General features: G+C 37.4%; 1 protein-coding gene across 3 annotated transcripts in view; it reads right to left on the minus strand.

Annotated features, from left to right (window-relative positions):
• Positions 1 to 13,927, minus strand: part of SLC39A10 (solute carrier family 39 member 10) — a 54,987-nt gene that overhangs the window by 9,154 nt on the left and 31,906 nt on the right. For all 3 annotated transcript variants that reach the window (XM_058188349.1, XM_058188338.1, XM_058188344.1), the window contains exons 2-7: positions 12,557 to 13,579; positions 11,367 to 11,574; positions 6,826 to 6,995; positions 5,926 to 6,150; positions 3,580 to 3,700; positions 1,050 to 1,424 (exon numbers count right to left, since the gene is read on the minus strand). In XM_058188349.1, coding sequence (XP_058044332.1) covers positions 1,050 to 1,424; positions 3,580 to 3,700; positions 5,926 to 6,150; positions 6,826 to 6,995; positions 11,367 to 11,574; positions 12,557 to 13,570 — 2,113 coding nt within the window. In that variant the 5' untranslated portion in view covers positions 13,571 to 13,579. The remainder of the gene's footprint in view (positions 1 to 1,049; positions 1,425 to 3,579; positions 3,701 to 5,925; positions 6,151 to 6,825; positions 6,996 to 11,366; positions 11,575 to 12,556; positions 13,580 to 13,927) is intronic.

The raw sequence follows: 13,927 nt of genomic DNA on the forward strand, positions 1-13,927 counted from the left end.
ATCAGTGATGATAAAGATAGCATTTTTGGCTGAGAGATTGTCAGGTTAACAACCGAAGTAATGGCTCAAATACTCATGTTTTCACTTCAAATTATTGAAATAATTCATGGATCTATATGCTAGGGGGAAAAAAAGAGTTCCTCTGGAATTTGAAAATGGACTACTTCTTATAGTAGATCTTGAATATCATCAATAGGAAACCTGCCTGTACCAGAGGTGTACCAGTCATATACCAGAGGTGTGTATAAAATAGGGAAAAACATTTGTTTGGAACTACAAGGCTCCAAAGAATTATTTCTGACCCAACTCAGTTCAAGAAAACTGAACCTCAAAAACTTTGCTTCAGGCTTTGGATAACCCCACATTTGATACATGAGTCAGATTTGCCTTCTTTCTCAAACAGCAGATCTCAGTTGGGTGTATTGCACTGCCCTACCCCTTCCCCCAAATGGGATTACATATTACACTGCCCTGCTCCCACTCCCCAAGCAGGAAGATAACTTCCCAGAATGCAAATATGAGCCCCTTTTGGAGTGAAGCAGCTACCATGCGAAAACTTCTAGAGATATACCCAGGAATCTATAATCAAGGACTCACAAAGAGGAAGTGGCATTTCTTAACATAATTGCATTCCTTCCCCTTTCCCATATAAACCAGCAAATAATTTGTGGCTGCAAAGAAAGAAGGCCTTTGATACTTTTGAAAAGGACTGAGGAAAGTGAAGACCAGGCCTTTTGCTACTGAGGTGCTGCATAATCTGCCAGGAGCAATTAGAGCAGGGGTCTCCAAACCTGGGAACTTTAAGACTTGTGGACTTCAATTCCCAGAATTCCCCAGCCAGCAGGGTTCCCAAGTTTGGAGACCCCTGAATTAGAGAAAAGGATACATAGCCTTATTTAGCATCATTACTTCCCCTGACGAAACTCTCGTCTTTTTTTTTCTAAATCAGTCACACACTATCCCATTTCCTCCCCCCACCTCAAGTTTATTTGTTGCAAAGAGCACCTCAAACTATCCCATCCCATCTCCAAATGTTTTACTTTGCTTACCAATGGCCAAGCCGTCACTAAAATTGTGGATCCCATCTCCCATTATTACCATCCAGGCAATATTAGCTATTCCGGTGTCTTTTAAGTCTGTGCCTGAATGGCAGTGTCCATGAGAGTGATGGGAATGTTTATGTGGCCAGAGATGGTTGTGCTTCCTCACTATTATTTTAACATCTCGACGATGGCTCCCATATTCCGCATCTGAGAGATTGTTGCTCTGGGCATTATGAGAAATGTCATTATGGGAGTGGAGCATCCGATTTTCCTCCTCGGTAGCAGACAGGAAGGCCTTTGGCAGAGAGTCAAGTTGGCCATCCAGATCTGTTAATTCAGTTTCATTAAGTCGATCATCGGACAATACAGAATCGTCTGCTCCTGAAGGGGATGAACCCAAGAAATATATAAGTTAGCAAGAGAGGAATAGGATGTATTAATTAGGATAGCAATGCTATCAATTCCTAAATTAACCATTCCCAGGAATGCTAAATGGAGATATTTTGGGGAGCAGCACAGCCTTATATTTGAAAGTCACATTGCCAATCTTGATTAGAACATAGAATATTGTTTAACCCACAGTTACAAACACTTTACATTACTCACTCCAGCTATCATCTAGTACAGGAATCCTCAATCCTCAGGCTGTGACCCACTATTGGGTTGTGGCCTATTTGGAACTGGGCAGTGCAAGAGGTGGGCTAGCACACACGTGCGCAGCTCTACCCACACAAGCAGCAGGTCTGTGCACACACATGCCTGCCACTCATGCAGCCCTGTTCCCTCTCCCTCCTCATCTGGGCCGCCAAGCCACCAAGGTTTGGCAATGCTGGTCTAGTATTGACAATAAATGTGGGTTAGGAGAGGGGGAATAGAGGTGTTTTTATGTGAAATAGAAGAGATGGAACCAGAAAACTTAATGAAAATTAAGCAGAACATGCTAAAATATATTTAAGGTGTTTGAATGTACATAAAGATGTGTACATGAGAATACATGACATAAGAACCTTTGTCCATACAGCAGAGCAGGTCAAAAGCCTACTATGTCTGTGTGATGCTGTATATGTTGAGGCGGTTGTTTTCTTTCTTTTATTTTTTTGTAATTGGCGTTCTAACGATGGATGCTCACATTACTGAGAACTATCTGGTACTTGCTTGGGAAAGATATTGAGCACATACTTATAATAATAATAACAGAGTTGGAAGGGACCTTGGAGGTCTTCTAGTCCAACCCCCTGCCCAGGCAGGAAACCCTACACCATTTCAGACAAATGGCTATCCAACATTTTCTTAAAAATTTCCAGTGTTGGAGCATTCACAACTTCTGCAGGCAAGTTGTTCCACTTATTGATTGTTCTAACTGTCAGGAAATTTCTCCTTAGTTCTAAGTTGCTTCTCTCCTTGATTAGTTTCCACCCATTGCTTCTTGTTCTACCCTCAGGTGCTTTGGAGAATAGCTTGACTCCCTCTTCTTTGTGGCAACCCCTGAGATATTGGAACACAGCTATCATGTCTCCCCTAGTCCTTCTTTTTATTAAACTAGGCATACAGAGTTCCTTTTGGGTTCCTTTTCAAGGAACTATCCCAAATTCAGTGGTTTATATCTGAAAGCGGGGTAGAGGGAAAAAATACACCCAGAACTTGGACAGCCATAGACATCCTGGATAGACAATGCTAAAATAATTCTTAAGTCTTCCATGGTTGTATTACTGTTAACTTTTATATGGCTATGGAGCTACATACAGAGACTTGTATGTATAAACAGACCCAACTCTATTCCTAATAGAGCACATTCTGACATTACCAAAGTGGTGGGTTAGGAACCTTGGGGAACAAGGTGAAACTATAGTTCAAATTCCTAAACAAATCCTAATCTCAGAAGACCACAAATAAGGGGACATCAATCAAAATGGTCTTGCATGCAAATATATTAACACACCACACCACTTGTTTTAACCCTAAATCAGTTTGCAAAAAGCATAGTTTTCTATTTTGGCTTCTAGCTAACTATTAACTAGGATTCAATAATTTGACGATGATGCATCACATATACCCCAAAAACACCCCTTCCTAATTTGTATGTGAACGAGAAGCCAGAGTTTATAAGTCAGTTCATAATAATCCCCATTGTTTTTAGAATTGCGAAAATCCATACGTTTGGGGAAAAATTAATCAAGAATTTTGTCAAATCAGTATTTTCCAAATGTTACTTGGTTAGCATCCAAAAATATTCTCCAAAGCAGTATCTGCTCCAATAATTAATAGTATTATATAATACATACACATTATGTATATATTACACACACACACATAATAAAAATATATAAAGATTTAAATTTGAATGGATTGGGGAGTATGTTAACATTTGTTGATTACCTTTGCTTTATTAAAGGACAGCAGATATAAATATTATTCATTAATGCAGAAGAGTTAACTAATCAGCTAAATCCATATTGGCAACTGAAGTAAGATACGTAGTAAGATAAGTAAGAAGTTTGCATAAAAGCTGCAGTGATAGTGGTCATAAATGAGATACCTGCTAGTGGCTTGAGTTGAAGCCAGTCAGCATCAGGTCTGTTTAGCTTATGATCTGAAAGTTTCCTTCCAATGGGCGATTCATCAACCTTTTGTTTCTTCTTACACCACTTCTGTTTTGTCTGAAAGAGACAAAAAGACTTAAGTATTAGTGATTTTTAACTCTGAAGGCAAAGGGAAAGGGCCCATTAGAACAACTTCCTGGAATAATAGAAAGGAACACATTCCACTAAAGATCCTGAAATTACTCAGCTTTAGAGCCTTGTTGAAGCTAATTTAGGCAATTAGCAGAAACATGACTCTTATCTCTTTTCAACAGAAAAGTCTCATTAAGAATGTTGTTGTGCCACTTGCCAATTCCACTTTCTGTATTCTATTATTTTGTTCAAATCTATGTCATTAATCTATGCAATATCTTTTTGCTGTGACTCTTGCCAAATAGTGCAAAAAATTTCCGCAAAGGATACACATTCACACCCTTAACTGGAGAAGAATTACTTCTGTACTTAGGTACAACATGGTTGTCATATACCCTTGATAACTGAGTCCTTTCTTCTCTAGGCTCCCAGCCAAAATAATTTGGGGAGGAGAGGACTAAATATCTAGAAAGCATATCCATGGGATTAAATGGCTGGGAGTAACAATGGGAGGCTGGTATATAGATTTGCCTTTCGAACTCGTGGATCTACATGCACCAAAAAGGCGGAGCAGTGTCTCTTGACTTATTTGTATCTGCATAATCTAATAACCTGTGTTTCTCACTACACAGAAATACGTTTCCAGACACACAAAGGGCTACCCATTTTTCTATTTTCAATAGGATATTGCTTTGGAGAGATATAAAAGGCTAAAATAGGATTATTTTTTAAGAAAAAAATCAATACACCTAAAATGTTAATCCATCAACCTTTGAAATAATACGCAACAAATCAAGTCACTTCCCAACAAGCTGCAGTAAGTTTTGCACACAGGTTCCAAACATTTCAGATCCATCAGGGACAGTAAAATGTGGTCATATAGTAAAGTTTGCTCAGTTTGCAGTTAAGCTATCAAAGAAAGAGCATCTTAAGTCGCATGTATCTTAAGCCATTTTCCAAAATCACACAGTTCTAGAGGACAATTATATACAGGAAGTCCTTGCTTAACAGTGGGAACTGGGATCACCAACTCCATTCCTAGGAGCAACATCACATGTTTACACCAATTTATGAATTCCCACCTGCCATTGTTAGGTGAAACATATACGGTCAGTGTCCTGCAGTCATATAAAGACTGACATTGGCGACTGCCTGTTCACTTCACCATTGACTTTGCTTGTTGAAATAGCAATAGCACTTAGACTTATATACCACTTCATTGTGCTTTACAGGCCTAAGTGGTTTACAGAATCAGTATATTGCCCCCAACAATCTGGGTCCTCATTTTACTGACCTTGGAAGGCTGAGTCAACTATGAGCTGGTCAGGATCAAACTGCTGGCAGTTGGCAGAGTTGGCCTGCAATACTGCATTCTACCCATTGCACCACGGCAATGAAAACTGGCAATAAAAGTCATAGTTAGTGACTATGTGATTGCAGGGTGCTGTGACGTTATCACTGCAGGCCGACTGCCAAGTGCCCAGATCATCATCATGGGACCATGGGGACACTGCAATAGGTGCAACTACGAGGACCCACTGTAAGTCCCCTTCATTCATGTCATGTAACTTTGAAGATTACATGTGTAAGGCCAGAGAAAAACATGTCTGCCTTAACTGCTCTCAAGAAATATCACAAGGTTGTTCTTCTTTAGAATAGAATTTTTTTTTTTATTGGCCAAGTGTGATTGGACACACAAGGAATTTGTCTTGGTGCATATGCTCTCAGTGTACATATGCTCTCAGTGTACATTTAGTGACCAGAATTGGGATCAGCAGCTTGGCTGTTAAGCAACACGGTCACTAAATTAAACCAGGACTGTATTTATGATCTTACTTCACTTTTCCTTTGCTTTTACAGACCTGCAATGTGAAGACTGGTCACACGATTACTTTTTCATCACTGTTGTAACTGAATGGTCAATAAACGAGGCAGTATAACTAAACAAGAAGTACCTGTACTCTGAATCAGATTTCAGTGTTTGAATCCAGATTTCTTCCCAACTCTCCAATATATTATTATCCACTTTTGGGGACCAAGCAAACTTGAGGATGGAGATTCAATACAAAAATAAATTTAACAGGTTTCTGTCAGATGACTGCAACAAGAGCTAACTGACTAACTGAAATTATATACCTATTCCTTCCTATCCGTTTTCTTTACTGTGCAATCTTATTATATCTTAGAAAACTGGATTTGTCAAAACATACCCTTTGTTTCTTATAGTGTTTGTACATTCGTATGCAGTGTTCGATAATGAACAAAAGGTAAATCCCTCCAAGGGCCACAAGTCCTTTCAGTACAGCATCATACTCTTCTAGGAAGTTCTGAACCGATCCTCCATGGTCGTGGGGATGGCCGTGCAGATGCTGGTGCTCGTGCTCGTGTTGGTGCCCCTGGCCATCGTGGTGGCTGTGATTGTGGACTCCTTGGGACTAATGAACAGAAAAAGATGAAGTTATGCACAAAACATTTCCCAGTGGAAAGCCAAATCCAAACGATGTGGAAGGATGTGTTTCTCAGCTACAAAACAGCGATACCGAGTTCATTATCATTCTTATCCTTAAAAGCAAGCACGACAAAGGTCAAATTGGTCTAATATTCCTGTAAGTTAGATGGTCCTGTAGGTTAGATGGTAAGTTAGATGGTCCTTGACAGTTTGAAATGAGCTCACAAGCAAATACAAAATAGTTTTGGGCTATATATGCCTATTCCAAATAATATCTTGGATAAATGATTTTGTGATGCTACAAGTGTACTCTCTATTGTGAAGCCTTAAGGATTTATTTATTAACAGATTTCACTTGCAGTTTTTGAGACAGCAAGATAAGAATTATTAATTCAACTGTGCCTAACTTTTTCCAAACGTCGGAGGCTCACAATTGGTTCTTGCTGACTGGCCTATATCCCTTATTTGTTGAATAGATATAACTGCTATGGTACCCAGGCTTTTTGTTCACATCTTTCCAACTTTTCAAAAACAAGTGAGATACACAAAACCCAACCTCTACTTAAAGGCATTATTTTCAGTCTATCTACCCATCTCTGCTTGAAAACAGATGTTTCACAAGTAAATGAAGGCATGAGCCCCAGAATGAGACTGAACCTACATGTGGTAGCAGATGAAGTAGTGCATCTCCGCTCATGGTTCCTACAGCAAGAGCAACCAGGAAGGTGAGGAGAAATTTGAAGCATCCCTGATTGATTATAGGAATCAAAATCACGCCTAGCAAAGACAATAAGCTTATAACTGTGATAGAAATGATGCCACAGATCCAGGCTGTGAAAAGAAGGAAAAATGTAAATTAGAAAAACCACACAAAAAATCAATAAATTACAAATATCAAAAGAAAACATTATTCAAAAATGCTCAGCTAAAATATAACTATTTTATTGTATGTTTGAATAAAATACAAACCATTTTTATGACTTATTATGTACTTTTCTAACATATACGGACTACGTAACAGATTTTTTAAGAAACGCATAGTTAAATTATAATTTTATTATAATACTGAATATCTTTCCTCTAAATGGGTTCATCAGTGTGCATTTCAATACTGTAAAGCTAACACAACAACCCAGATCACTGACTAGTGAATTTATATTATTTTCATTATTTTCACATACTGACCACCTCCTAAGGACTTCAGGGTACTATATTGGAATTTCTAAGCAAAGACATACAAGATGTCTTTTAGTGTAGCACAATCTGTGTTGTCAAATGTGTGAAATTCTCCTCTATTTATCAAATATGCCTCTTGTACTAATAACAATGCAACACTGTTGCTCTGCTGAATATCTTTTCCTTACATGTTAGCTGTCTCCAGAAAAAGTGTAAATACATGCATGAAATTCATCAAAATAGAATTCAATTGTCAAAATAGAATGCAATATAAGCATTGTTGCTGGTGGAAGGAAAGGAAAGAAAGAGAAAGGAAAAGAAAGGAAGAGAAAGCCGAGTCAAAGACAGATCTCCCAGATTTATGAAGCAGGTATGGCTCATATGGGGCTTCTGCTACAAATTACATGCTTCAATGTTCTTCCACTCACTTTGGAGAATGAATAAATACATTTGATCCTACACATTATCGAAAATACATAAAAGAAAAAGGCTTCACTTAGCCAATGTCACTTGAGTCAATCTAATGGGCAGTTCAAGTCTAAGTTTAGGCACCAGTCTATATAATTATTTTATTTTTTGAAATCTGACCTGTATTATTTTATAAGTAACTCAAGGCGGTGAGCAGACCTAATTCTTCCTCTTATTTTCCTCACAACAACAACCCTGTGAGGTGAGTTGGAAGGAGAGAAAGTGATTGGCCTAAAGTCACCCAGTCGCTTTTGTTTGACTTCAAAATTGCTTTCTTGTGCTGAAAAAAGAAAGTTGTCTCACAAAAGCTGAACAGTGGGAGAGAGGAACATATTTAATATGTCTGAGGTGTAACATTCTATTTCCTGCTGCTCTGGCATTTTTCTCCTAGAAAACCTGGGGAAACACTGGTCCTGATCTTCTAAGGATTTAGCTGTAAGTTCATAAGCACAGCATCTCGATTTAACTAAATCCCCCAAGGCCAATTCTGCAGTTTTTGTTCAACAGTAACATAAACATTAAGTGTAGAATGTAAATACAGCCTTATAAAGCACCTTTTGAATCAAAGCTATTTATATCTAGCAAGTTTACATTTATTTTCCCAAGATATATACTAGGAAAAACAAACTGTTTGCAAAAGAATGATGGAATAAAAAGAGAGAGAAGGATGGTGAGAGAAGATATAAATACAGGGACTGATGGAAAGAGGAGAAAGATGAAGCAGAAACACGAACAAAGGGTAAAAAAAAATTATCAGGAAAAACTGACACCTCTGCAAATGATAACAGAAGGGATACTGAAGCACTATGTTGGTGCAGATTTTCCAACTTGAAGCCTTTCAGATATGTTGACTGACAGCTGCCATCATTCCTCACCAGTAAGACCAATGGTCATCCTTGCAGGAAATTATGAGCCTGAAAGATCAATCTGCTTCAAGGGCATCAGATATCCTTGTAATCTTGTTTTTAAACTTGCAGATCAGAACAATTTTTGAAACAATAATTAGGAAACTGGAGAAGTCTTTGTATCAAAGATCATCTTTTATGTCCAGAAGAAACCAGACAGCTTCTTAATTAGAATGGACAAGTGCCGCTTGTATAACCTGAAGATAATTTGATTTGTGCTCAGAAGCACTACCTTTAAATAAACTGCTTCCCTCTCTGGTTCCCTCTCCCCGCAAATTAGGTATCTTATGGTGTTGCAGGTCTTTGAGATTATTTATTCATTGGTGCCTCATCATCTAGTTAGAAAAATACTTCTTTCAAAAAAGAAGTAGTTATCAATGGAAAGGTTCTAATTAGCTTGGTTTAAAGACATATACAAGCTAATAGGTTTTCTTGACCTTTTTTAAAGCATACACAAAGTCACTTTCAACATTTTAATTGACAGAAAATGCCTAGCAACTTTTCCATAAACTCTACTGGCAATTAAACTAGGGTCAAAATCCGGCTAAAACAAGATTACCAAGACAAAATAATTATTTGCTAATATATACAGTGTAATGATTATTTAGTATTATTTATTGCTTAACACAGTGTAAGCCGCCCTGAGTCTTCGGAGAAGGGTGGGATATAAATGTAAATAAATAAATAAATAAATAAATAGTATTATGAATCCTTGAATAAAGTTAGTAAGAGAGGAAATGATGCATCACTACAAGAGATTTATATACAACATGTTACATTTTCTTAATGATGTTTCCAGTCATTAAAAATAATTACCAGATCATTTTTGACAATAATTAATATATATCCATGCATACTCATTTGGAGTATTATTTCAGAGAATGCTAATAAATATCTGGAAAACTAATCAACACTCATTATTAACAACTGTTACTTTCAAAGGAAGGGCAATCCTCTCCAAGCTTCTTCTATAGCTGTATTATTTGTGCCAGCTTTAAAACAAACGTTATCATTCATCATTTGACAGTTTCATGGGAATCTATGAATATCTATGAAGAGAAAGGTCCACAAATAAAATACCTCTTTAAAAAAGCAAAAAGTGTTTTAATTTCCCCATTATCAAGCAACTTATCTGCCATATTTCAAACATCCACTTCACATAAATGGCACCTCCAGTATCTGAGGTCTTTCCCAGATTAATTTTACATCTTCTAGGGTATCAAAAGATGTCCTTTTGGGTTCACATCCTTTTCGGTGGTTCACATCCTTTTCAGTATAAAATGGACATGCCAGACTGCAATTTTTACAACTTTGTCCTTGCCTTCTATGGCCAAGTTTCAATGGCCATTACTGAGTAGATGGCATCACCTCTCCTTCGAACCTCTTCTTTATTCCATAGGGTTGAAATAATTGGATTATCTTTAAGGAGAGAGCTTTCTACTGAACAGCATGGGTGCAACCAACACCTTGCCCATTTTTAAAATTTCCTTAAGAATAATTGCCCTTGTAGCACATAAAGCTTCAAACATTTCGGACCAGTGGGCATATTTCCAATGCCGAGAACACGACATGTATGTGGCAAATCAGAAACCACGCCCTTAAATGAAAGTAGAGGCTGTACTCTGCCGTCCCATCTAATCTCCCAGGACATTCATTCTCAACTCTGCTTATTTTTATCTTCCTTTCTTTCCTGGATCAGTTCAACAGAATTTCAAATACAACATTTGATTGCAACTCCTGATCAATTATCTTTTAGGAATGCCTCTGGGATACAAAACTGGGCTCAAAGCGTTATTGGACACAAAAATAAAGTACAAAGATGAAGTTACACTTTGCAGCATCCCAGATTTCCAATTAAATGTTTTCAGTTAGAATATTTTTTTTTAAAAGTAGTATAAAATGGAGAATGGAGCCTTCAGCCTCAACCAAAATATCTGCCTGTTGTTATCTCGACTAAGAGGTGATACTCACAAAATTACTCATTAATTCTTCAGTAGAGTGTGTGGGTTCATTATAAAGTTCCCTATAAGGGTTCACTGGAAGTGATTTTTACCAGGTCCATACAAAACTAAATAAACATGCATTTGCATGGAGGAAATCTTATATGTATAGCAAAGCTACAGGCCATTCCCAAGCAGCTGTCTTAGGCAGACATTTAAATACAGGAATTTCATGTCTGCACTTTAGCCAGAGGTTAATAAATAAAGCCTCAGGTTTTATGGTATGGTTGCTTCTGTAAAAAAGGCCATATTATAATTGTATACGTTTATAATAGGTAATACTCTGAATAATTCTGCAAATAGGCAACAATGGGTATTCTAGGATCAACCACAATTTGGACTGCTAATGTTATAGCACAGTAACTGGAAGTCTTTAAAAAAAACAGCCACACAGGGAATAAATGTTGCCCAGTTGCCTTGAAGATCAATATAAGCAAGAAAATGGAGTTCAATCAGTGGATACAATATATGAAGAATTATGACTAGGAACTCAAGTGGATCTCCCAAATAACTAACAAAGTAGGCTGCTTTGCTTCTATTACTTGAACTGGCCTGATCAAGTTAAGGAGATTTTGTGTAGCTATTTACATCCAATGAAATTAAATTAACTAATCTGAAAACCCACAAATCTTTCAGTCTACTGTTTTCCTCACCTGATGCACCGGTTTTCTCCACATTCCCAAGAGACACATTGTTTCCTTTGTTCAAGTCTTCAAAATGCAGGTCTTCATAATGTTCAATACAAAGTCGCCTATCAATCTGATACAGCAACGCAGGGCACAGATAAGTAAACAAGCTGGGAGAAATTGGAGAACTGGGGTGAAGACCATAATGGCTTAGCAGCTGTGTGACATTTAAGCACTGCAAACAAATTAGGAAAACAATTAAGCAGGTCCCACCATTAAAGGCATACTTAGTTACTCAAGTCTCATAAAATTACACGGTCTCTTCTGTAATTTGAACTGCTACCTAGCCCATGAACCATCATATACTGAAGGAGCTGGGGAAATGAAATGCTGAATAAACTATCTGTTGTATTTTCTGGAGTGGAAATTGAATTTTTATTCATTACATCTACGAAGAATTTTAAAAGAGTAAACCTAAATTCAGAAAATGTTCATGCATATTAAAATCCTTCCTGGGAACAGTAATGTAAACAGTATTTCATCATTGGCTGACTAAAATGACATTTCATTTTAACCAGCCAAGGATGATTAAATATTTGCCTTGCATGTTTTAAAAAGCATACAATATTAGTAAGTTAACCAGTTCATCAAGGAAGAAAGTACAAAAATCTATTGGTCCTATAAATAAATAAAAAATACATTGGATTTATCCTGGGATAACCTAATTATCTACGTAGATAAGCATTTCCCCTTCTTTATTAAATATCAGTCATGCTCAATAATGCCCTATAAAGCAAATATCTATCTACTGGTATAAGCTATATAAACCCTTATATAGATCCCCTCCCCTTTTATTCAATTGTGTCCAATTCTCAGAGACTGACTGGACAAATCCTTGCCGTTTTCTTGGCAAGGTTTTTCAGAAGTTGTTTGTCTTTGGCTGCTTTCTAGGATGGAGAAAGTTGGGTGGTCCAAGGTCACCCAAATGGCTTTGTGGCCAAGGCAGGATTAGAACTCCATCTCCCTGTTTCTAACTTGATGCCTTCACCCCTACACCAAACTGGCTCTCTAGTTCTTCCTTAGTTACACACAATTATATAGAATTGCAACTTCTGACATACATAAATCAGCACAACAGCTGGCTCTGATGGGCAAAAAGTTGGGGAAGGCTACTTTTTCTTAAAGATTCATCATGTTCTTTTTGGACTCATACACACCTCTTCAGAAGAATGCTCGTCTTCATTATGGTTCTTGTGATTAGCATGCTTCCCCGTGCTGATTTGTTTATCAGGTGCCTCTCGTTTGCTGGTATGCCGATACCCATCCCCACTGGCAGGATTTGGATCTTGATGTCCATGAGTAGCTGAATGATCATTATTTTGTTCATTAAAATGTGCATGTGTGAAAGATGCATCATGCACATGGTTATTTTTGTGGACATGATTATGATCATTTTGCTCATTTGAGTCATGATTGCGAGTAAAATCTTGTGCTGTAACTCTTGAAACTTCCTTGTTCTTCTTTTTCCGCCATTTCTTCGTGTGCTTAGGCAGTTTTTTTTCAGGCTGTTCCTGAGTAGTATTGGTCTCTGTGGAAGGCTCATGTCTTGGTTCCCCATGATCACTGGGGTTAATGGAATCATTGTGAGACTGATGAGTATTGTTATGGTCCAGGTGGCGATGTGCATGTCGGCGGTGATGATGCTTGTGATGTCTGTGATTATTAGAGTCATGAGCATGTGTACCATCAGGCTTCAAAGATGATTCTGTAACTTCTTTCACTGGATCACATTTCTGGCTCCTTTTGCCAGACCCTTCGTTTGCAGTCTGATTTTCTGAGCTTGGGTGATTATGGGAATGAGGATGGTTGTGGGAATGAGAATGCTTTCCTTCTTGTGTATCTAGTACATCTAAGTAAGAACCATAATCGTGGCCAATGTCCTCATGATTTATTTCTACTATTTTAATTTCTCCAAGGCCAAGGCTTATCATCAATTTCTCCAGGCCACAAAACGACAACTTTCCATTCTCACCGTAACGATTAAAGAGTTTTTCAATGTAGTATTTCTGTTTAACTTCAGCTTCCTTACTTGGTTCAGGCTCGGTCCTTTGGTTTTCAGAGATCTGACAGTCATTGTGGCTATGTTCACCTTCATGACAATGGTGACATTGATGGAAGACAAATGTCAGCAAACAAATGAGGCAAAATTGTGTGTGCCTATGAACCTTCATTTCCGTTTTCTGCAAGGGAAGAAAAATGAAAGCCCCATCTGTTAATTTCTTTTGGGATGGTGTTCAATTACTTGTAGCAATAAATGTAATTTAAAGTGATAGAAACTGTAATTATTAATTAAAAAAACTTTTTAGAATAAACATATATGCAACTATGTAAGGTATATATAGGGACCAGACAATGACACTTTAATCAAAAAATATAAAAATAATAATTTACCAATAATTACATTTTAACATTTATATGTCAATCAAACAATTATAGCTATGCCTATACAATTTCTTGGCCACTGTCAAAAAGCAAATGGACGGCATAATCAAATTGGAAAAGTACATTCAAATTCTTATTTATGTATG

Source organism: Ahaetulla prasina, chromosome 1 (assembly GCF_028640845.1).
Source record: "Ahaetulla prasina isolate Xishuangbanna chromosome 1, ASM2864084v1, whole genome shotgun sequence".
NCBI classification, from domain to species: Eukaryota; Metazoa; Chordata; class Lepidosauria; order Squamata; family Colubridae; genus Ahaetulla; species Ahaetulla prasina.